The 23,720-nt window shown below is 36.8% G+C and overlaps 1 protein-coding gene across 1 annotated transcript in view; it reads left to right on the forward strand.

Annotated features, from left to right (window-relative positions):
* PRDM6 (PR/SET domain 6) overlaps window positions 1-23,537 on the forward strand; it is a gene marked incomplete at both ends in the record, with an annotated part of 71,273 nt that extends 47,736 nt beyond the window's left edge. The window contains 5 exons of the mRNA XM_080638247.1: window positions 828-955; window positions 4,601-4,725; window positions 7,826-8,168; window positions 17,178-17,354; window positions 23,423-23,537. Of these exons, the coding sequence (XP_080494373.1) occupies window positions 828-955; window positions 4,601-4,725; window positions 7,826-8,168; window positions 17,178-17,354; window positions 23,423-23,537 (888 nt within the window). The remainder of the gene's footprint in view (window positions 1-827; window positions 956-4,600; window positions 4,726-7,825; window positions 8,169-17,177; window positions 17,355-23,422) is intronic.
* Between the last annotated feature and the right edge of the window lie 183 nt (window positions 23,538-23,720).

The following is a 23,720-nucleotide window of genomic DNA, read 5'->3' on the forward strand; positions in this document are numbered from 1 at the left end:
TATAACACCATGCACTTTTACTAGGATTAGGACTTTCTAAATGACATTTTTAAGCAGTCAGAAGCACAGGTGTGCATGAAACATGTATTTTCATTTCAGAACCAATTTCCAGAGAAATTTCATTCTTTGATATGAGAGGCAGTATCCAGTGCTGAATAGACATAATACTGTCTGTTATTTTTTAAATCATCATAACTGGCTTGCATATCCTTAGCAGGGATGTCATGTTTAGGAAAACCATGATTCCCTCAGGACTGATTTTTCATTTACCACTTCAAAAATTGTATGTCTCAAGAGAGCTTCTAAAGGCATCTCTTTTTCATTCTAGTCTCAGTTGTTTTGGTATTATGAATCCTACAACTCCCTAATGTATCATGTGAGCTTGCTGAAGTACATGTTCTTGCTGCAACTGAGATGTGAAGGAAGGGGTACTCATTTAGGGATTACTACTGCCCCTTGCTCAGATGTTCCATCATTTTCAATGAAGTCTTTATGCCCAGATTTTCTTGTTTATCTGGCAGTTCATTACTTAAGGCCAGACTGTCAAAATAGGTTAAATATTCTTTGGGAAACATGATCACATCTTCCAGACACCACAAACATGTTTAATACAAAAGAGATTGGCTTGATAAAAGAAACATGATAAACTTAACATCCCACAAAATACTTTTCTGCTGTTCCATGTAGATTTCTGAGTGCATCAGTACACAATGACAAATCTCATTGCAATAAATTCCTGGAAAAGGCACAGAGAGACACCAGCAAATTGGTGAAAATGATTGCTGATGATTTGTTCTAACAACTTGACCTTGTGACATCTCCCCCAGATATATGATCAAGATGGGACACTGCAGCACTTTATTGATGGTGGGGAACCCAGCAAGTCAAGCTGGATGAGGTATATCCGATGTGCAAGGCACTGCGGGGAACAGAATTTAACAGTGGTTCAGTACAGGTAAAGTATGTTTTTATTTACTCAATGCAAAAAAATTAAAATATTTTAAGTGAAAAGCCAGAATGTAGCTGTCACAAGCACTACAGCCTTTGATTGTAGAGACAGTAGCAGTGATTTTGTGAATGTGCTCATTCAGGGCAACACAAAAGCTGCAGAGTGGAGCTACCAGGAACAAACACAGCCCCAAATCGTTCGTGTACCCACCACACTTCACAGAGACCTCTGCACTTTTTCAAACAGTCTAATCAGAAGCAAGCTAACGCAAGCAACCCTCTGCCCTTAATAAAGATGCATGTGCTAGAAGAAGGGGGAAAATGGCAGGAGAGTGGCTTTGAACCCAAAAGATTTCCGAGAGTCAGTCATGAGGCACGTATATACCTAAAGCTTAAACTTTGAGTGCACCTGCTAGCCAAGATTGCTAGTGCTTGTGTCTCTTATGTCGCTGGCTAGAGAAGGTCAAAATGTGAAGAAAAATGTAAAGAAATTATGGTGCATTTTACTTTGTACTCACAAAGCGATTCAGAAAACCCAGACAACACATATAAATACATGATCTCGGTTATAAACAAATCTTTTGTCTCAGAATTAGAAGCAACTGCTTGGCCTTTTTAAACGTGGTAGGAAGCACATCAAAGAATGCCCTGGGCTTGCAAGTCACAATGAGCAGTCCCAATTTTAGTTAGTTGCTTTTGACAGTAGAGTTTCTTTTCTTTAGATAGAATCTTAAACTATTTAAAGTACCTTTAAAATTAAAAATAAAACATACAAAACCAAGCTAAAATAAAATATATAAAGTTTGATTATCCCATAGGGTTCCAATTTAACAATGATAAAATTGTTCAATTGCATTTTCAGCTTTTTTATTCTCTGGCCAGTTGACTGAATAATGCTGTAGTTAAAAAAATAACAATCCTATTTATACATTACAAATCTTTTATTATGCACTTAAATATCTGATATCTATTCCTAAAGTCCCACTGGATTTTAAATAAACACACTGAATAACGAATAAAGATTGCTGTGATGAAAGAGTATTTTTGTAGGTATCTTGTGAACTATTTCGCGATTTGGTGGTGTGTGCATGCACACATACATATATAAATAAGAAAAAAATATGTATGCGTACATATATATAGATGACAAACCTAAATGAAACGTGAACATGAGAAAGTCATTACACATCTTTCAATATTAAGTGGATTTTACAACTCTCCTTTCATGATGGAGTTTTTACTTAGAGTTCCTTCTGTTGATCTGTTTTCAATTACTTCAGATCTTTATAAAATGAACTACAAAAACACAATTTAAAAAACTGGCATCCATCACCAGTGACTGCATCCAAGTGTAAGAAAATAGAAAAGCTGGACACTGAAAAACCAGTCTAATTTTTATTGTACATGGACATCCTCCTCACAGAAAGTCAGCTGGTTTAAATTCATTCTGTTATGATTTGTAATATCTAAATGGAATTTTCTTCAAAGTGCTCTTGATTGATTGACCCTTAGCTGAACGTTTTGTTTTTATTTTGAGGCTGACAATAATGTTTGTTGGCATGTGTTCTGTTTCAACTGTGTTGGGACGCCATGAAGCAATCTTTATGAGTCATCCAACCACAATACTAAATACATGTCAGCAAAGGAAATATTATCCAAAAAGGGAAAAATCCCTTTGATGTACTTCAGCATGCAGAGATTTCTGCGAGTTTTGGAAGCTCTGCATGCTTGTAAGGGACAGTGTATGCTTACACTTTTTTTTTCCTTGCCTATTCCAAGCCCCACAGACCACCCATTGCTCAAAAACAGTTCTGCTCTTTCAGCGGCAAAGTGTGTCATTTAGTTTTAGCACATTCATTTGCCGGGCTGCTGTGTTTATGTTAAGGGAAGCCAAAGTGAGAGATGAAATGTTACAAGGGTGAAGTACAAAGTAGACTCAATTTTTCTCAAGTTAGGAGATGCTAGTAATCTATAGCGTGGCTCTGATTTTCATTTTTATATAACAGTGGGAAGAATTAGCAAAATGCTTAGCTCTAGGAAGAAGGAGAGAGGAGAGGATGAGGAAGAAGAGGGAAGGAGAGGGGGTAGACACAAAGTGAAGAGTTTTTGTCAGATATTCATAGAAGGGTAGGAAAACTGTTCTGCTTAGCTGGCAGTGCCCTCCTGAGACAGGGTAGCAGTAAGCGAGGAAAATAACAAGATAAATGAAATTTTTGCAGCTGCTAGTAAAATACTGAGAATCTGCACTTTTTTATTGATCTTTATGATCCTGTTGCCAAGAGCCACTTTGCAGTGACAAAATATGTTGACAAGTGCATATCTCACTGCCATGAAAAATGTGGTAAAAAGATTCTCCTTGTGTCTGCAGTGTTATACAAGGAACAAATTGCATCGCTACAGCCAATTTTTTATAGAAAGTCTAAATTTAAGGCCTACCAACCCTAAACATTTTTATCTTGAATTTCAGGCTAACGTTTGTAGCAATTCTTCACCCAGAAAACCAGCTCAAGCTTAATTTTTTTTTTTTTTTTTTGGTCTATAGATGTTTTTCGGTCTTACATGTGCTGTTGTAAAAAATGGTCATTTCTTGGTACTTTGACTGTATCATTTTGGTATGTAATCCTTCAGCAAAAGTGGAGTGTTCTTCTTGTATATATTGAATTTCTATCCATCTCACAGGAGTGTGTTCTACTGTACCATGTGAAGCCTAAGGGAAAAGCCACTACAAACTGATAACATTTTTATTTTATCTTGTGCCTGATTCTAATCTTATACAGAGTTTGCCCCCAAACTGTAAATCTGTTAAGCATAGAAGTATCTGAAGCTATTTACACCAGTGCAAGATCAGGATAAAGCTCTTGTTTTTATGCGAGAGATTCTAGGATTTTTCCTTCCCCCCACCCCAACTCCCAGTTCAGTGGTCTAGGACTGCCTACACACTTTTTCCACAGTGATGTGATAAGATACCACATTTACGCTAACACTAAATTATACTTACTGAAGGATTATCAACATTACCTCATGTTCCACAAAGGGGAAGATTTTATGGTTGTATGTTCAGATTGACCCCATTTTTGCATTTCCCTAAGCCAAAGTCTGTTTTACTTAGCAATCCAAGATCTCTTTTTTGGAGTTATATTGCTGTAATGAAAGGCTGTGTTGCACTACTTCAAACCTCTTGCTAAGTTAACTTGTTAAAATGAAAGAACTGTTGTCTATTTCCCCTAAGATATGTTTAGTTTAGATGACAAACGCAAAGCTTTTTAAATGGCTGAACTTACTGAACTGTGTGCAGATCTCTGATGCTGCTACTGTGTGAGAAAACTGTAGCATTTATAAAATCACTTTAAAAGGGATAGTGCAAGAAAATACTTGTCCTTTCATAAAATCTTGTTTCTTGTAAAATCTTAAAGTTTAAAATATGTTAGGAACAAAGTGCCTGTAAGTTCTTTCCAATTTTGTGCTACAGGAACAAAGCCATTTCTTAATGATAGATTTGGTTTTAAAATAATCAGTAAGTTTTTCTTTTAGTTATCTGCAGAAAGGTTTCCAAAACAATGGATTTCTACTGTAATGCTGTATCATACTGTGTCTGATAAGAGAAGAATGCTCTATTTCTAAATTAGTTATCTTTTCTTTTTCTTTTTATTAGGTCAAATATATTCTACCGGGCTTGTATAGATATTCCCAGGGGCACTGAGCTGTTGGTTTGGTACAATGACAGCTACACATCTTTCTTTGGAATCCCTCTCCAGTGCATTGCACAAGACGAAAATTGTAAGTTCTTCCTTGAATTTCTACCTCCATAAATCAGAATTCCTGACTCATACCTAATCATTTATATTCCTAGAGTATTTTAGGACATATTAAATTTAATTTAGGATGAGATTGATGTGTACAGAATAAAACCCTGAAACTGATACACTTAAGCTTCGCAAAATCACAGTATGTTTACCTAAATAAATTGAGGTGTTTGGAAGTGTGCAAATATGTGCTGTTAAATAACAGATTTCACCAAATCATAGAATCCTAGAATCATAGATGCATACAGTTACGGGTGCATTTTCCACCATGGCAGCCCCACGTAGCTTGGTAGGGTGTAGAATCACAGATTCATTCCTGATCTATTCCTAACTGATTTGCTTGGCACTCTCTGTTGCTATCATACCTATCCCAAGATACTGTCTTGCCAAAACAGAAATGTATTGCAGGTCTATGGGGCCTCTGTTAGTGATCCTTCATTCTATTACCACTGACTATGTTGAGAAAAGCTTTGTTCGACTGATTATAGAGATGAGATCCTTGTGGTTGAAAGGTAAAAGCCAGCCTTTCTAAATAATAACTGAATGTAAGTAATCTGAAATTACAGTGAACCTCCATTCCATTCTAGCCATTCCCGTTTCCATCCATTCTTCTACTCCTTCTCAATATTGTATTTTTAGTTTGCTAGGAATTGTAACAAAATTAAGTATGTAACTCTAACACAGACCTACTGCAATCTAGAGCTGGGTACCTTTGTAATGGGGATGGGTGATCCAAGCTCACCCGTCAGTTTCACTGTGTGTGAAACTTGATTAGAGCTTGCATCAAAGACCTCACTTCCATTTTGACAGCTATGTGTATCTATGTGGTGGAAGAAACTGATAATAGATGCCTAATTGACTTTGGTCCAAAGTAACCCTGTGGCTACCCCTGCTTAATCAATTACATACAAGATGTATTTTTTCGGTCAAGTACTTGGATGTTTAAACAGCAATGCTAGGATGAACTTGTGTCTTGTAGCAACTTAAATACTGAACTACACAGCAATAAAACAGCAAGATAGCAGGGATTAAACTGTCAAAAATAAACACCCTTTTTCATCTTGAGTTTCCAAATCTGTTGGGCTTGAGAAAGGTTTAAAAGAAATTTAATTACTGGCAGTAATGTTTGCTGATAAAACTCATGCTCTGCAGTGTATAATATAGAAATATTATTTTTTCTTTCATGAAGCTTGCAAAACCTTTATTTAAAAAGCAAAGCATTAAGGCTAAAATCTCTAAATATTGTCACTTGCTATTTTGCTGTGACAGAAACCAGAGTTTCATCCACAGAGAGACTGACATGAGTAGATGAAATTCATTTCTGAGCATGGAGATGTTGGCTTGATTGACTTAAGCCTTCAGAGTAGACTTTCTGCTTATCTTCTGCACAGGAGTATTTTCACCCAGTACAAATTCTGTCTATATTCCTTAGGTCTTTAATATACTGATCTTATTACTTCTGTGGACTTCTACGAATAGAATATCCACACTTTTTGTGTGAGGATGCTGGGACAAAATGAAAGTATACAAATTGCTCCTTGTACTGAAGAGACATAGAAGATGCATTATATGTTTGGAAACTTCTGTTAGACAGCCGAATGGATGTAACTCTACTTAGAAATCAGCTCCTCAGATACTCCAGAAAAGCACAGACTAGGAAGGACCACAACTTAATAAATTAAATAGCATGCAATATTATAATATTGGAATCATTACGATTGATGGAACATAACTCTGTTAAGTAGCTGGCATTACTTAAGGTATTACCAAAGCATTAATTTGTGTTACGGTTTTATACATTAATGGTTTTTTATGGTTTTGTACATTAAATAATGTTACACTGTTCTAGCTTATAACCGAAATTGAATTCTCATATTTGTCCTTAGAAATCTAAAATCATGTCTTACCTAAACAGAGTTGTAGTTTTTAATCACCTGTTCAGTAGGTGCTGTGTACCTATGCACATTGAGAGAGTAACTGTGTGAACATATGTAAACACACACTTTTGCACACCTCATATTTAATTTTAAAATCTCCATTAAAATATTATCTGATGAGGTTGAGTGTGCCAAAATGGAAAGCATGAGAAGGTACTGGACCCAGGTGGCCCAAACTGTGCTTCTTTTTGCATTGCGGTGAATTTTTCATTGGCTGACCCTATTTTTCTGTAGGACTCTTGCTTCATTCACTGCATGAACTAGATGATACTCAAAGATTGAGGCAGCAGTTCAACAGTCTTCTATATGTTTGACCTCCTTCCTTCCTTATCACGCAACATTCAAATTCAGCATTAAATCAGTTCTTTGTGAGAACAGCTATTGCATTTGTTGTTGAAATAACTGAGAGCCTCATAAGCCATAGTTAACTGATGAACATAATACATTTTTGGGACTAGAGAAAACTTTTGTTCCTATTTTGTACGTGGGAAATTGATGCACAAAGATATCTCTGCCTATACTTTGCATTGTCTTGTGGTGAGCTAACTGCTATTAGCCTTAATCATATGAGTTGTAGCGAAGTCACTGGCTTTGTACTGTATAGGCTGTGTGACTGTGAGATGCAATAGTATAATACCCCTAGTGGCTGCCCTTTGAAAGGATAAGGGAAGTATTGCTGCAGTAGATATTTAAGCCCTGTTGTATCTCAAGGAGTGCCTCAGCAACGGTTTTTTTTCCCATGCTCTCAAAATTTATGCTTGTCTGTGATATAGCAATTGGACATGCTGACTACACCATTCAGAGTCAGGGTATCACAAGTGCAGCAGCATTTTATTTCAGATGACAAACCCATTTGTGCAACAAATGTATATTCCATTCATTCTTCTCTGAGTCCTTTTGGGCTCAGATACCGCTTTGCATAAGGTTTCATCTCAGTGTCACAGAAACAGCATCATCCATTGAGATCACTGTCTCACTCAAGCCCATATTTTTTGTGCATTGTTAAAATAAAGTTGTTTAATTCTAGTGTCAAGAAAAATGGATGTTGTTTTTTTTTTTTTTTTTTTTTTTTAGTGTCTCCCAAAACTATATTAGTTTTAAAAAAGCATCTTATTTACTTTTCTTGTTTTCTCCCAGTGAATGTCCCTTCGACTGTAATGGAGGCCATGTCCAGACAAGACACCCTACAGCCATTTAATAAAAGTAGCAAACTATCCCCTGCTACTCTACAGCGATCCATAGTATTTCCACAGACTCCGTGTAGCAGAAATTTTTCTCTCCTGGATAAGTCTGGGTCCATCGAGTCAGGATTTAACCAGATCAGTGTCAAAAACCAACGAGTTCTTGCAAGCCCAACTTCAACAAGCCAACTAAATTCTGAGTTCAGTGACTGGCATCTTTGGAAATGTGGGCAATGCTTTAAGACTTTCACCCAGCGGATCCTCTTACAGATGCATGTGTGTACGCAGAACCCTGACAGGTAAAGCCCAGGCTCTATTTCTGTATCTACTGATAGCCAGATCCACTGCTTTCTTCTTTTATCAAGCTGTTATCATTTCCAAAACCAAACCATTATTAGGAGGAGCCTGTACAACAGTTCATCTGCAGCTGTGTGAAGTGAGATGATAAAAACTATTGCTTGACTTCACCATTTGTAAAAACATTTGGTGCCTAAATGTGCAGATAAAAGGAAATAGCTAAGGATATAATCTTGTTTTCAGAATGGGTTGGTACATCTGATGGAGACAACAAAATAGAAGCAAAATTTATGAATATCATAGGTGGAAAAATAAGGTCAAGATAATTAAAAGTCTCTCTGTCTTCCAAAGATAATCTAACTTGCTGCTCAGTGGCTGTCACAGTCATTTCAGGGTTCACCTATAGTGTGCAATGTGTATGAACTTAATTAAGCACTAAGAGGTAATGAATTGGAATTTTTTGCTTAGTACTATTTTTCTTCAGAGCATGCAAACCCATAAATCGTGCAAAGCTGTCAAAAGGAAATACCTACTCCACTAGTGATGTGGAGGAAAACAGATGCCACTTATTCAATAAACTAATATCCACACAGAAGAAAAATGTTGACTAGATACCTCAGAGTCAAAGTTGGTTTGAAAGTTTGTCAATACAGAATTTTATGGCCGTGAGCTGAGGATGAAATTTAGCTGAACAAGTGAATTAAAATTTCAGGTACTTTGACTGGTGGCACAGTAAATATAATGGAACCATTATTTATGAATCAAAGCTGGTTTATTTGACAATTTTGATAGCTGGCAGGACAAAAGGTAAAAATCAAATTAATTCAATAAAAAAGGCTGCACAGGGCTGTCTCTTCTTCAGCTGTGAAGAAGGTATGAGCAGAACAGCTGAATCTCTGGAGAAGATTTTTCTAAAAGCAGCATTTAATTGTGAATTACGTGTAACCAAAACACTGCCAAAAACCAGTAAACAGGGAGTCTGTGTGTATGTTTGTATGCATGTCTATGTCTCTTTGTGTACATGGTTATATATATACATGTACACATACGCTTTGTGTGATTTGGTCATGTGGAGATCCTGAAGTGTAAATCCAGTCTCCCAAGAAGAAATGTCAAACATGGTAAGGGCAAATCTTCATAGAATTTAAAGAGTTGATCATATTGTGAATGTAAACAATCCCTTCCAACATTTTCTGAATTTGATTCTGGCTTTGGCAGAAACAAACGCCATGCTAAGGAAGTTGTAGGACGTGACTGCCAATTTAAATGCCACAATGTAGAGTATAGGTCCTGAAAGATCCACTCTACTAAGTTTCATGAACTCTTATATTTAAAGTATTAAAGCATTGTAAGCATACTGTAAACCATAAAATGCTGCAGCAGATGGTCTAGAAGAAGTGTGTTGTGAGACTTTGCCACATATTTTTTTAGTGACTCACCTAACAAGGTGTGATGCTTAGATTTCATCCTTTCCCTCATTTGAACCTCTGTCTTCCTTTATGAAGAACCAAGCTGCAGATAATAGTTAATGCAAGAAGAGTCTCCCCTAATGGGGCTTTTTACACTCTAAGGGGTAGTTAAATATTCATTCTGCCAGAGAGAGAAAATGAAAGTAGTTTTATCCTCCAATTAAGTCTGTCATTTTGGATGTGAGAGATTTGATTTTTTTTGTAATTTATTTTGTCCTAGGTATATTGTATCAAATATTGCCTGAAACACAGGCTGTATTTTAAATCTTCACCCTTAGAATTGGACACCCTCATTAGTTTGAACACCCTCATTAGTAGGTTACTGATTCATGTTATCTTGCTGTTTTGTCTCTCCCACACCTACCTAATTTGTCCATGCAGAACAGCTTCAACAAGAAAGTGTAGAGCATTTTTAGCTCTGAATACCCTACAGCCTAGTAGGAAAATTATCTATATCAGAAGACAAGTTGGCTCCCCCAGGAGCAAAGAGAGAAAAGGGTGATTAGAGAAAGGACCCAGGAGATCTGGGGGGAATTGTGGTGGAGAAGACGGAAATAAGGACTCTGTGTCATACATATTGAATCCCAGAAGCTTTCAGGAAGATTCAAAAGATAATAGCTAACACGTTTTTCTCAATATTGATACTGGCTAATTCTGCCGATTTCCTCTTTGGCTTCCTGTGATTTGTGAAACCTGTTCTTAAGAAACTTTCTTTTGTGTTACATAGAAAGCATAAAACCTAAATGAGCTTGTAATACACTCTAAGAATCAATCTGCTGCATAAATACTAGATACTGCAGTGTTTTGATTTGTGACCCCTGTGTTCCCTCTGTACTAAAAAATAGCTTACATCTTTATATTTTCATTAAATAAGTTGTGCAGACTCCTTGTAGAGGCCAGTTTTGTAATGCCTTCTTTGTTCCCAGGAGGTGCGCCACCAAAATAACTCCTGTAAAAGCATTTCCCAATAGGTTTATTTAGAGCATTTTGTGGGATCTGAATCTGTTTAAACTCACTGCAATTAATTCAGTATGTGAAATTATGAGAATAACAGTTACTGCAGATCCTAACTGCCCTGGGATCTGGGTTCTCATATCCCTGGTTAGAAGTCATTACATGTTGGTCTTACATCAGAGGCAGCATTTTGTCTTTTAGCAAGTACCAGTAGATCAGCTACTTAGTGATAAAGTGGCTGGAAAAGAGTTGTCTTCAGTTTCTTAAACATACTACATTTCTCCAGATGAAAAATTCCTGAAGTGTTGTACAAAATTTCCAGGAGGCAAGATATCTTTTTGCCAGCCTGAAGTCCTGGGTGCAACATTCTCTTTTGTATTTTCTCAACAATATCTGCAGCACCGCTGTGGCTGATAAACAGCTTCCTATTTATTGTCAGCAATTTGTGAGCTACACCAGTCACTGTTTCTTTGATGTGACTGAAGCAGCAGAGCCTTTCTTCTCTAGGAGATGCCTTTAGACTATCTATTCTTGCTTAGTATTTGTTTTTCAACAATATTGATTACCTACAGCGAGAGATGCAGGTTGAATCTATAGAGGAATCCAGTTTATGGACTGAAATTTGAGAAAAGTGGGCTACCTGGGGCTAGAGAAATTAAAAAAAAAAAATAAAAATTACTTGAAATCCACTTAGATTCAGAAAACATCTGAATGACGGCAGATATAAAAATGGCCAAATATATTTAATTTTATTAGGCAGTAAGAAAGAAATGGTCCTATTTAGTAGGCACATGATTTAACAAATAAAACAATAACTATGAAAAAAAGGAGAATTATTAGAATAATCTATATTAGGAGATTGTTATATTTTGTAGGGCTTGTCCTTAAAATTAATGGTAACTGAGTATGGAGCGAGTATGGAAAACGAAGGTTTAAATCCATCAAGATTTTGATTCTGAGACTTTCAGATCCTTTGGGACTTATTTTAAGCCTTTCCTGGACTGAAGCACTTTGAGCACCTATTTCTTGAAGCAGAAGTCAGAAATCTATTTCATTTTCTTATTTAGTTATTCATTTGTTTGTGTATTTATTTATTTTAATTTTTTGTTTTTGCTTCTTCCGCCACTGCAGAAATGCCAAACAATCCTATTTGAGGTGTCTCCAGAAAGGAGTAACTGAAAGCCTTTGATCACAGTGAATCATTTTTAGAGCAATATTTTTAATTTCATTATTTTTTTAAACAGCAACCACTTTTCAAGATAATGACGCAGTCTTCTCTTTTAATGGCATCTTTCTTCTTTCTCACTGTGATTGCCAGATTCAGGAGGTATTGGTGTGGAGGAAAGGCAGACGCCTGCAGTTCTCAAGAGCTGTCTGTGACATATTTTCATATGCAATCTATATGTTTGTGATATATAGTCTCACTGACTGCCATGTATTCAAGCTGATAATTTGAGGGAAAATCCACTTTATAAGTTCTGTCGTACCTGATAGTCTGTGGATGTTTTCTGGCCCTTGTACTTCTTGTTTACTCAAAAGATACTATTGTACCTGTGTTTTGCAGTATCACCTCAATTTTAAATTGTGATTTTAAAAAAAACCCAACAAAACCCAACCCAAACCAGGACTTTGAAGTTCAAAATTGCCAATTTAGTAGCTCTTTTTCCCCAAGATCATGGATCAGAACATTTTGTGTTTGTCTTTTCCTTTATAAGTTCTGTGGTTTTGACCTTGATGTTCTCCCCAAGTCCACTTATTAATTTAAACATATCCCAGAACAGACCTAAAAAAAAGTAAACTTTGTGAGCAAGAATTGTCTATTTCTGCTTATGGAGTGGCTATGCAATATTGCTCAATAAAAGCAAACATCATGCTGAATTTATTGTTTATTCTTACATAATCTTTTCATGAAGGTTTGGAAACTACTTTTTCATAGGACAACTTTGACCTAACTCCTCTGGCTGTAGCTCTCCTCTTAATGCTGTGCTGTACACAGGCCTGGCCCTGAAAGCTGTTGCTGGCCCCATTTCAATGTGCCCTGCTTTCAGTTTTTGCACAGGCTGTGGTGTGACAAACTTCCCTCTGTCTTGCTGTGAAACCATGCCCTGGCTCCAGTGGAGCTCTGCTTCCCATGCTTTGAGACCATGACATGAATCAAATTGATTTTTTTACTCCTTCTTAGTTCTCAACAAGGAGAAAAGCACTTCCAACTGCATGTTAATCCCTCTTCTTTTAGCTAGTGCTTTTCTAGCTTTTTATAAGGGGATGAAATTACAGCAATGTGCTATTTTGTCTCCCTGATCTGTGTCTCAGTGGTAGAGTTACTGGTATTCAGGATCTCACCATTACAAGCAATTGCTCTTTTAAGGATTGTGCCAGGATTCCATATGCCTCTGAAAACATCAACTTCACTTCTGAAGATGTCTCACTAGAAACCTGTTCATCATATAGGAAATGATCAGAAAATTAAGTGGAACTTAATTATAAGATTTTCCTGGGTTCTAATAATTCAGACCAGGAATAATTTACAATGTAGAAAAAAAGTTTATATTGGCTGGATGTACTTGCAAATCAGAAGTTGGAAAGTATATTGCTCAAGCAGAAGAATAGTACAAGATAAATATTTAAAGTCTTTGTCAATTTTGGTAAGTGAAAATCTAAAAAGAATTAACCTAAATGTCCAGTTGCCTGTTTGCAGCCCTTCCAGATGCAAAGATATAGATTTTTTTACTGTTATCCTTTAACATGCCCAAAGCATGAGTTTTTGTGAGGTTCAACAAGCCTCATAAGAGAACATGGATTTTGTGCTGGTCTTATACATTATGTACTTTCACCCAGAAAAAAATCAGTTACAAAAGTGAGAAAATTCTAAGATGGGAAAAGACATCACCAAACAGCAAAATCATTCCAGAGATTATCTAAGTTAGGGAGCAAAATGCATTCTCGACTGCTTTCATTTTAAGAATGTAACTTGAAAAACTTGAAAAACTTCACAATCTAAATTAACTACAAAACCTGAAAACTATTGCATTATAGTTACCCCTTTCTGAATTTCCCTTTAAATGGTCTGTGTTTCTATAGTGGGCCATAGTACAGTTAGGGGCTGTAAGACTAAGGTCCTTAGAAAAAGCTGGTGGACTCTTGTGTTAAGTAAACCTAGACAGCTGATTAACAGTGTATGGGGTTAATGACGACACTGTAAATTTTCTAACAGGAGAATTTTCTTCTAGGTAAGTAGATTTCTTTTCTTTAAGCTCAGACAGACAGACAGAGAACTGGAAAAATATGTAGCTTGGTGTTTTAGGAAAAACATTAGAACTGCTTTTGATGGCTGTCAGCACATCATTCTCCTCTGTACATTGCTATATATCAATTTAGCTGTTCTTAAATGTAACTGAAAAATCCCATATGAGAAGGTTTTGATCATCTGGAAGAGCCTGCAAGATCCTTTGTAAAAAATTCAATGATGGACACATTCAAAACTATGTTCATGACAGCTGAAGAACAATTTTTTATAGAACAAAATATTTCTTCATGTAGTCAGCATGTACTTTGAGAGCTTGCTACACCTGTTTCATCAAACTGGTTTCATTCATGCTTGCTAATCTGCCTGTACTTCTGCAAAGGAATATTGTAGTTATGTAGGTTTCACATATGAAGTGTTAATTTTGTTTGAGCATTAATTTTCTGGAGCATCAACACACATCTGGACTGTGACACAACTGTACTTATATTAACATAGATACCTTGAAGCTCAAGAAGGTGCAATATGATCTCAGTTATTCCAGTGGAAATGAGTTTTTCTGGTCTGGGATTGCATTCAGTCTAGCAGCACGTCTTTAAAACACAGCTCATGAAGACCACCATCTTTTGTCATTATGTCCCTGTTCCTGTCTGCAAACCTCTACTATAAAGAAGTCACCATCTTAATTTGTTGTTTCAGTGCAGACCAAAGTGATGGCAGAAGATGTAGCATAACTGCTACATCAAAGACAGGCCTGCTTTGCCTGTGTCAATGTACTCACTGAACCGAGCACTGCTCATGTTCAGTCCTTATGCAACACTTTCATTTTTTTAAAAAACCACATACTGATTTCATTTTCTGCCAAGAAAAATTTGAGAGAATAGCAAAATTGTTACCAGAGGACAACATCATAACTTCTGTACTTATTGAATGACTTCTTTTGCTCTTGGAAAAAATAAAAGTATCTAAAACTTGTCAAAAATTGGCATATTTGAATCTGCATCTGTGCAAATTAGATACAGCACTTTAAAATAGTTATGGTATTTAAATGTATTTATAGTCTAACTTTTTAAAATTAGCTTTGTTTAATATATGCCATATATTTAGATTGAAAAAATGACTTATTCTGTAGTATCAATCAGAATTGCCTGGGTATCAACTGGAGAAATGTATCCCCTGCAAAGAGGAGGGTAACTTCCTTAATAATTTCTCTCCTGAGATATGGATGAATGGAAAAAATACAAAGTGACCTAGCAATAGGTGACTTTTTACTCATCTTTTTTTTTGAGCATCAGCCAGTGAAATGTGTTCTGAGTATGTGAATTAATACCCTTTGTAAACAAGAAATAAGTTTTGAGCCAATGTAGGGGTAAAAACATTTCACTTGGCATCACAATGTTCAGTTATAACTGGTTTGGAATTTTGGCTATTTACAGACAAGTTACCGTGTGACTTTTCCCTGTATGAAATTAATCACATTGACTTAAAAAAATAAAAGATTAATTGGTTTTATACAGTGTTGTATCATTTATTGTGGTAGCTATTAAAAATAGATAACCAGAGGCTAATAGATGTTAATGGTCCCTTTCACTGTTTAAAAAAAATCATTATTTCTTGGATACAGAGTATCTTAATGTGCTTTTTTTGCTTAAAAGTGTTTTATTTGAAAATATCCAAACAAATAAACCTGCATTCACAAATCATCTTTGTTTTAGCAGCTCTTGAATTTTCATTTCAAGTTCAATAAATATTCTGTGTGCAAATTAACTGCACACTTCAAATAAGGAGAAGACTGGGCATGTGACTACTTGTCTTCCAATAAGAGAAACATGTTCAGCATTTATTTTTCTCTTAAAATATTATTTTACATATCTCATGTACTTTTTTAAGGGCCACAACATCTAGGTTAAGTAACCTTTCCACAGCTTTTATATATTTCTTTCAAACTTGTTGGAGAGCAGTTAGATTTTCAAATGTAAGTAATTAAAAATGTAAGCTATTGAGTTATTGACCAATACTGAGCTATTAATCAAGCTAAAAAATTCTACAATCAGGGTTCAGTGCTCTGAAGCACTGTAAAATAATAGTATTTGTGTTCAGTGATGCAAGTAGCCACAATTAAGCAGTTCACTTGACAAATGAGATAGTTCACTTTATTTTGCACTTAATTGAATTGTACATGCTTGGTCACTATTGTCTCCTTCCTTTTAGTTTTGGTTTCCAGCCATTTAAACATACACATTTATTAAAGAGAGAGCAATTAAGTTGGAGTTAGCCATTTGCTCTAGAAATGCAGATATCAAGAGCTCTGACTTACAATGTTGTATAGGGTAGAAATCATTAATATACCTCTAGAAAAAAAATCTTAATTTCCTTAACAAAAAGTCTGATGAGATTATAGGACTTTGTGGCTAATTTAATTGAATTCTCAAAAAGAAAGAAAGCCATGTAGGATGTTGACATCAAATCACTTTTACCAAATAGTGCAAATATGTGTACCAAATATATATATTGTTACCTCACATTTTATTTTAGTTACAAATGGTATTTGCATTTCAGTAGTTCTATCTCACCTTGCTGTCCTGTATACTTTCTTTTCTGTGTTTGCAGTCTGCTTGTCATGATTCTGAATTTGTAACGTATCAGTCAGTTTTGTTTGTTTGTTATGTTTGTTTTTAACAAATTGTGGTGTTGAAAACCTAAGTTCTGGGTTTCATTTCAAGATCATGAAAAGAAGTGTTTTCAGTCTGGATGGGAGAAATGTGTTAATTCGATGCAAATGTTTTCAATAGCAGTAAGAAAATGGAAAGGTAATTGTAACATGGTGATTATTTATTCCAATGTCTCTCACTGAAAAAGGTGATCTCAGAAAACCTAGATTCCTCCAGAGCCATATGAATTATTTAATTGCAAATAGTGACAGATCCACTTGGGATATGGGTTTAACAATCAGACATGCATTTGTAGGTAAGACTGTAGCTGGCACCAACAGACAGAGGGTTTCATGAGTCTCTTAGTTCAGATGTGTGAGGAGTCTTTTGTGATGAAGGAGTACCACGTTGAGTTTGAGAGAAACAAGGCAGGCATGTGTACGTGTAATCCTAGCTCATAGCTTGATGAATTACGTTTTGTGGAGCAGGATGCCCACAGACTCTCAGTCAATTCCTGCACAAGCATTTCACATTTGCTAAAGAGATCATGAAACTTTGGGTGTCTCCCAAGAAAGCTGAATCCACAGTTCTCTTTGCAAATAGTTTGGAGGACCAGATGTTCCTGCCTGTACGGTTTTCTGCTCAAGTCAATAGAAAGCATTGATGGCATGGTGTTTCTCTTTCCCATTGCAGGCCCTACCAGTGTGGTCACTGCTCCCAGTCCTTCTCCCAACCTTCAGAGCTGAGGAACCATGTAGTTACGCACTCCAGTGACAGGCCTTTCAAGTGTGGCTACTGTGGTCGTGCCTTTGCTGGTGCCACAACACTCAACAATCACATCCGGACACACACTGGGGAAAAGCCCTTCAAGTAAGTACTTGAAGCCAACAGCCTTTGCCAGCTGAGATTAAAGAGGGAAATGCATTGCTGCTGTTCACCAGCATTTCTGCTCCATACCAGCACAGAGCAGAGGCTCTCTTGAAAGCCAAGGTCAGACCACTATATACAGCCACTCTTAGTGGCATGGCTAAAATTAGAATTAAGCCAGGCTTGGGTCTGGGTGCCTTGCTAGCCTTGAACAATTTTCTGTCCTCCGATGTGAACTTGATTTTTTAATGAAATTACAAGCTGCTGCCAGAGAACCATAGCTGAAAATACACTCAAGACTGGGACAGGCTATGATGTAAGAACATTAATATGATTCTTTGATGTCTACATGATAAGGTAGATGGAACTTAACATTAAAGCTAATTTGGGTCTGGTCAAATATGGGGTAGAAATATCCATCTTTTTTTTAGTCTCAGAATCACTGCATATAAAATACAACTCTGGCTTGTGGTGTAAGTTTGATAAGATCATAGTAATAAATTGGTAGTGTTCAGCTGTCCAAGATACAAGAAAAAAAAAAAAAGAAGTCACTTGGTCAAGATGTTTTTTAATTAAACAGACTCTGCTTATTTCTGTAGTTTCTGTTTACTGAAATTAAAGCCAAGCACATAACTGCATCTCAGAAATAATTTTCCCTCTATGCTCACCTCCAATTATAGCACAGCTGGCCCAGGTAGATTTTACCTTCTGTTATGAAAGATTCTGCCTACCTAACAGCAGGTGTTCGTCAATACAAGAATACACATTTTCCATATTTGTGCCGATGTCTTTGCTGAACTGACAGGCACAAATTTTGTGGATGTTTTACCTGGAACAATTCCACTTTAAAAGAAAAATAATGTATTGATATCAATGTGTAATGCATTGATATCACTTCATTTGGAAGCTACCTGGTGTTCTGGCAAGAAACGAGAATACATGTAGAGGAAGGTGTGTGTGTCTCTCTCAGTTCTCCAGGGTCTGCCTGTCCTTCATCTACTTTTCTGTGTTTGTCTTCTTTTCTACTTTTGCCATCCTGTGCTCCCGGTCTGGTTAATGTAAGAGAGTTCAGCCATGGGGCCTGCCAGAACCCCTCATAACAAGCCCAGTAGAGATACCAGTAGAGACGCTTTGCCTCCATATATGGTTGGAAGGAAGCATGGCTTCTGTACATGTCTCTGCTTGGGGCAAGGGGACAGAGCCAGGAACCAAGTATTGCATATCCAGGACAGAAGAGCTTGCATACCAGAAGTTGTAGCTAGGATGGCTTTATAGGTGGCAAAACATGGAAACTCAGAGCATCTAAACATTGGCTCCTCTAGGGCCAGTTTGTTGAATGCTCAGAGCCCATGGAAAATGAGGCAAAAATAGTGTGAGCAATCAGATTGATTTTATTTAGTTGCTGTGTAAATAGATTTTAGTAATTAATGGAAGAGGTTTCCAGGTCAAAATGGAAAATAGATTTCTTTTAATGTGAAGGTGTTACTTATGTGTAACCTTGTTGACTCCACTTAATTTTTTTTCTTAACATCCTGTTTTTGTCACGTTTCCAATAGATCTGCTATTTTGCCCCATTTAGGGTCGTTATTTTTCCGGTTTGGTTTGGTTATTTTTTAACCCTTTTCCAAAATGGCCTTAACTACCGCACAATTTCATTTGTGAAAGTGCTTAATGTATGTACTGCAATTAACCATTGATCTGGAATTTGTTTGTTTGCTTTGCCCTGCTTATGCTGAAGTATTTAAGTATTCTGGGATTTATCTGGCCATTCTTGAAGCTGCAGGGCAGAGCAACAAAAATTGTGGGTGATCTGTGCTGTTTCTTTATAACGTATGGCATAATTTCATACTTGCAAGTTTTTTATGTAGTTTATTCCTTAAACTCAAGAAACAGCATACCAGTAAAGTACCAGTTTCTCTCTGGAAGACCTGTTGAAGTATTTGCAGTAAGTTGACTAGTCATTTTGTATGAAGCTAAAACTGGAGCTGCAGATCTTCCAATCCCTGCTAGTCAGATAAGGGGATGTATACACCCTGATCCTGCAAGCTGTTCAAAAGGGCAAATTTGCCTTCCCTGCAGGGCTGATTGCATTTGAGAGCAGAGGTGCAGAAAACTTGTCCAGAAATTAATCCACCCTCTCTGGTGAAGGAAAAAGAGATAGCAGCAGCTCATCTTGATGTCTCACCACCATTGTGCAAGACACGGTATTAAGTAAGCTTAGAGTGAAAAAAAATCAACAAATTCTAAGAAATAAGAACTGTAAACGTGACAAACAAGATTTCTGTCTCTTGCTCATGCAATTTAGTTTTAGAATCTTTGTTTAAAAAGAGATTTTGAGTGTAACAAAAAAGTGTAAAATGGAAAAGTCCTGTGAGATAAGGTTTCTTAAAAAAGTCTGTATTTATGGTAATGTACATACTTCCATTGAATAATATTTTTACTATTAGCAGTTAGCTGGATGGTTGACTCACATCTACTGTGAATGCAATCTCACCATTTCTAATGCAATTAGGCAGTTAGGCTTGTAAGTGGCATTTGGACAAATTACAGTGTGCATGGATTAAGCACGCAATGTCAAACACTAAATGTATGTTTGTATGTATATTGCTTTTGGAAGCTGGTTTTAAAAATGGTGAACATAGGGTGACCGTATTTTAAAATACTGATTTTAGAGGTCTGGAAAGACTTCTGAAAGAGGTCTGATTGGTCTAATTGGTAAGATTTTTCTGTGAGAAGACGTTTTCTTTGTAGGTCTTAGGCAACTTTGAATGCCTGGTGGAAGACTTTTTCTATTTGCTTTTCATTATAGATAACAATGCTAAGTGAGGTTATCTGTAGTCAAAGCTTTAGCTGCATTGCCTGGACTTCAGGTCCAGTTAGAAGGGATTTCTTTTCATGTCATCACAAGCTATCAAGTCAGCCTCACCACTGTAAAGTTTTTGTGTATTCTTATCTTACTGAAGTCTCCACTATGGCTGCTAGTCTGGGAACAAAGCTCTGAAAAAATTAAAAGGTAGGAGAGAAAGGAAAATCATTGTACATCCCAGTTTTTTTTAAATTCTTCCCTCTAAATACTTTCCATTTCAGCAAGATTAAAGAATAGTTGAGGGACTTGTCTGCAGAACCAGGTTTATGCAAGCATCTAATATTCGTGAGTCAACCCAAAAGAATTAGAAGAAAAATTCTTTCAGACTGGGATATCCCAGGTTTTTTTCATTGTTTCTTACTTAAATGAAAACTGGGAAACATTCATTTCAGGTTGAAAATAGATGTTGTACCTGCAGTGACATCTCAGCTTTGTCCTTTTTTTTTCTTTTTGGTTTTTTTTTTTTTTTTTTTTTTTTTATTTGTTTTGGCTTTGGAGGGTTTGTTTTGTACATCATAATTCAAAAGGAAAAATATTGCTGCTTTATTACCATTCCCACCTACAGTGGGATAGCTGTGCTGACTGCTGTGACACTATCATCCTCACCTTTCCTATCAGTTTGTATCCAGCAACAGATTCTCTGGACGCATTGAAAAGAGAAGGCAGGGGCTTAATACATGTCCCCACCTGTAAGCTAGGCACTTATATATCCAAAACTATTTGTCCTGAAAACACCATCCACATCCTTTGCCGGTGCCTAGACAGTATGAGGCATCTTAGGTACTATCTGAAGGTTACCTGTGTACATGAGAAAGCCAGGGGAATTAGACACCTTGCCAAAGGCTTCATTCAGACTTTTTCCAGGGGCTGTATAGTGCAGATAGCATAGCATTACCAGCAGCAATACTTGGCACCCACATCTCTCCCATCCAAAGTGTAGATGCTTGTAACAAGAGATTTATTCTTTTCTGGTCTCTCTTTAGCATCCTTCTTTTCTGTGCCTGCATGAGTGTTTCCCAGAACAGCCTGTAGCTGGGAAGTTAGAGCACTCTGATGGCAGAAGAAACTTGTGGATAAAGGTCAGGAACTTGCATTTGAAAGTAATACAGTGAGCCTTACTCTGCTTTCAAGAACAATGCAAGGGTCTGAGTGAGTGCAGTGCCCAACTCTAGCCTCCCAGGCAAGCTCCAGAAATGGTAAGGAGGCCTGCCACAGCTTCATGGCCAGTGTTTTTAATGAGTAGCTCCATGTTTTGATCACCTTATAGTCTTACTTTGATTCACATATGGCCCCATGGCATCCTGATATAGAATATTTCATTTATTTAGCCAGACATTTAGAAATCAGGTGTTACCACGCCTGATTTTGTAGATTATTTTGAAACTTTATCATTTACAGCTTGCTCAGGCAGGGATCCAAGCCTCCTATTACTCAGCAAACAAAGCACTTGCCTTTGTAGACGTCAAAATAACAAAACTATCAAGTTCAAGCAGATGGCAATATCTCATACAGACTAAATTAAACCCCCAGCCTTAAAATTGATTCTAATGTCTCTATGATAGATACATATATATGTATATAAAAATAATACAATAATTTGCAAGTTTGTCAGGCAATGAAAGGTAGTGTATTTTGACACACTAATCCAGTAACTAATCAGTTTTCTAATAAACAATCAGCAGTCCACTAATGTGTCATCAGCACTTCAGGAGCTCTGGAGAGTGGATGATCTGCACATAGACGTTAATGAATACCCCCAAAATCATTAAGTAATCAATACTTCTGAGTTATTTTCATTGAGCTGATAGGTCTGATACATTAAAGCTGACATTTTACATTTGTCAAGATCACAGTGCAGTTTTTAACAGTGGAACAGGCTGCTAAAAATACTCTATGAAAGACAATCAAAGAAACACAGCTTAGAAGTGTTGACATTTTAGATTGGTACAGTAGCTTAGATGAATGATTCTGTAATGCCTGTGCTAAATGTTCCTGAAACAGAAGTTTCTTACTAAAAATTACTACTGTGAAGAACATTCCACAATTATGCATATGTGTAAATATATTTCTTTTATCTTTTTTTTTTTGTAAGCAGTTAGATCAGTGACAGTTCACTTTTTATCATTCACATCAGTGAAGAGATAGATGAATATGAATTAGCTGAGCCCTTTGTTTTCCTGATTTCTCCTTTGAAGGTGAAGAATTCATCTTAGTGATGCTTTTATGATAATATTCTTTGAAGATAAAAGATCACACTGCACCATTAAATCAAAGGTAGCTTTTGGAGTGAGCACAATACAAGAAGAATCTCCTGCATCCATATTTGCAACTCATCAAACACCCCTATCTAGTGTTCAGAATGCAAATTAAGGGGGTGCTCCTTGGAAGATTAAATACAGTAGATTCTCTTTCAGAGCAGGGATAGAGGATTCATACCAAGCTAGAAATAACCCACATCCTATTTCCTCCAAAATTCAATGGCTTTGTTCATTTGTTCACACATTGTTTTTGTTGCAGACTATGGTTCTCTAAAGAAAGGACAGGGTAGAAAGACTGCATAAAAGACAATGAAGCAAACACTGGTGACTGTTACGAGTTCTTGCTCAACACACAGATTTTTCAAACAGTGTGGATGCTTTCAGATAATTGAGTAACCACTAACTCTTTGTGCCTATTTAAAATGAACCGCATTGCATAATCAGATCAGATAAACAAAGAGTTTTGTCTTGTTCTCACACTGAACAATTATTGCTTTGTGATTTCTCTTACTCCAGTAGGCAATCGTAGATTTTAAATTAGCAGAAGGTGAAATTCTATTTGTCATCAATTTCTCCTAGGGGTTACAGAGCAGAAAACTGCAGACAAGCTGCTTCTTTGATGGCTCACTCTTAAAAATCTCTTTTTGTTCTTTATCTATTTGAGCTGACAGTGATCAGAGCTACAGCAGGACAGGCCTCTCTGGAGAAATCACCTTCCCCCTGTCTATTGACAGATTCCTCTGTTCTGAATCAGAAAGGCCTTGTCCCATCATAGGCATCAAGGCCTTGGAAGTAGCCACCAATTAAACCTCTTGAGCCAGTAAAATCTGAAGCCACTTTTGAGTGTCTCTTCTGATTAGGCAGGATGAGACAAAGCCCATCACCCCCTTCCACCCCCACCCCCAGAGCAGCTCCTTGGTCTCAATTTTCTCTCTTGACTTCACCAGGTGCGAGAGGTGTGAGAGGAGCTTCACACAAGCCACGCAGCTGAGTCGACACCAGAGGATGCCCAATGAGTGCAAGCCAATAACAGAGAGCACAGAATCAATTGAAGTGGATTAACTGATTGACTGGCTGGAATTAAACTGCAAGGAAAGTCATGATTAAATGTCATGGACACTTAAGCAAAACCAAAGATTTCCTCTGAGCAACTTTCAATCAGTCCCAGAAAACCAAAAGCAGTAATAAAATAAGTAAGACGTTAAGAGATATTGATCCTGGCATGGAAGTGACACCAGGAAAGAG

This window comes from Psittacula echo (assembly GCF_963264785.1).
Source record: "Psittacula echo genome assembly, chromosome: Z".
NCBI lineage: Eukaryota > Metazoa > Chordata > Aves > Psittaciformes > Psittacidae > Psittacula > Psittacula echo.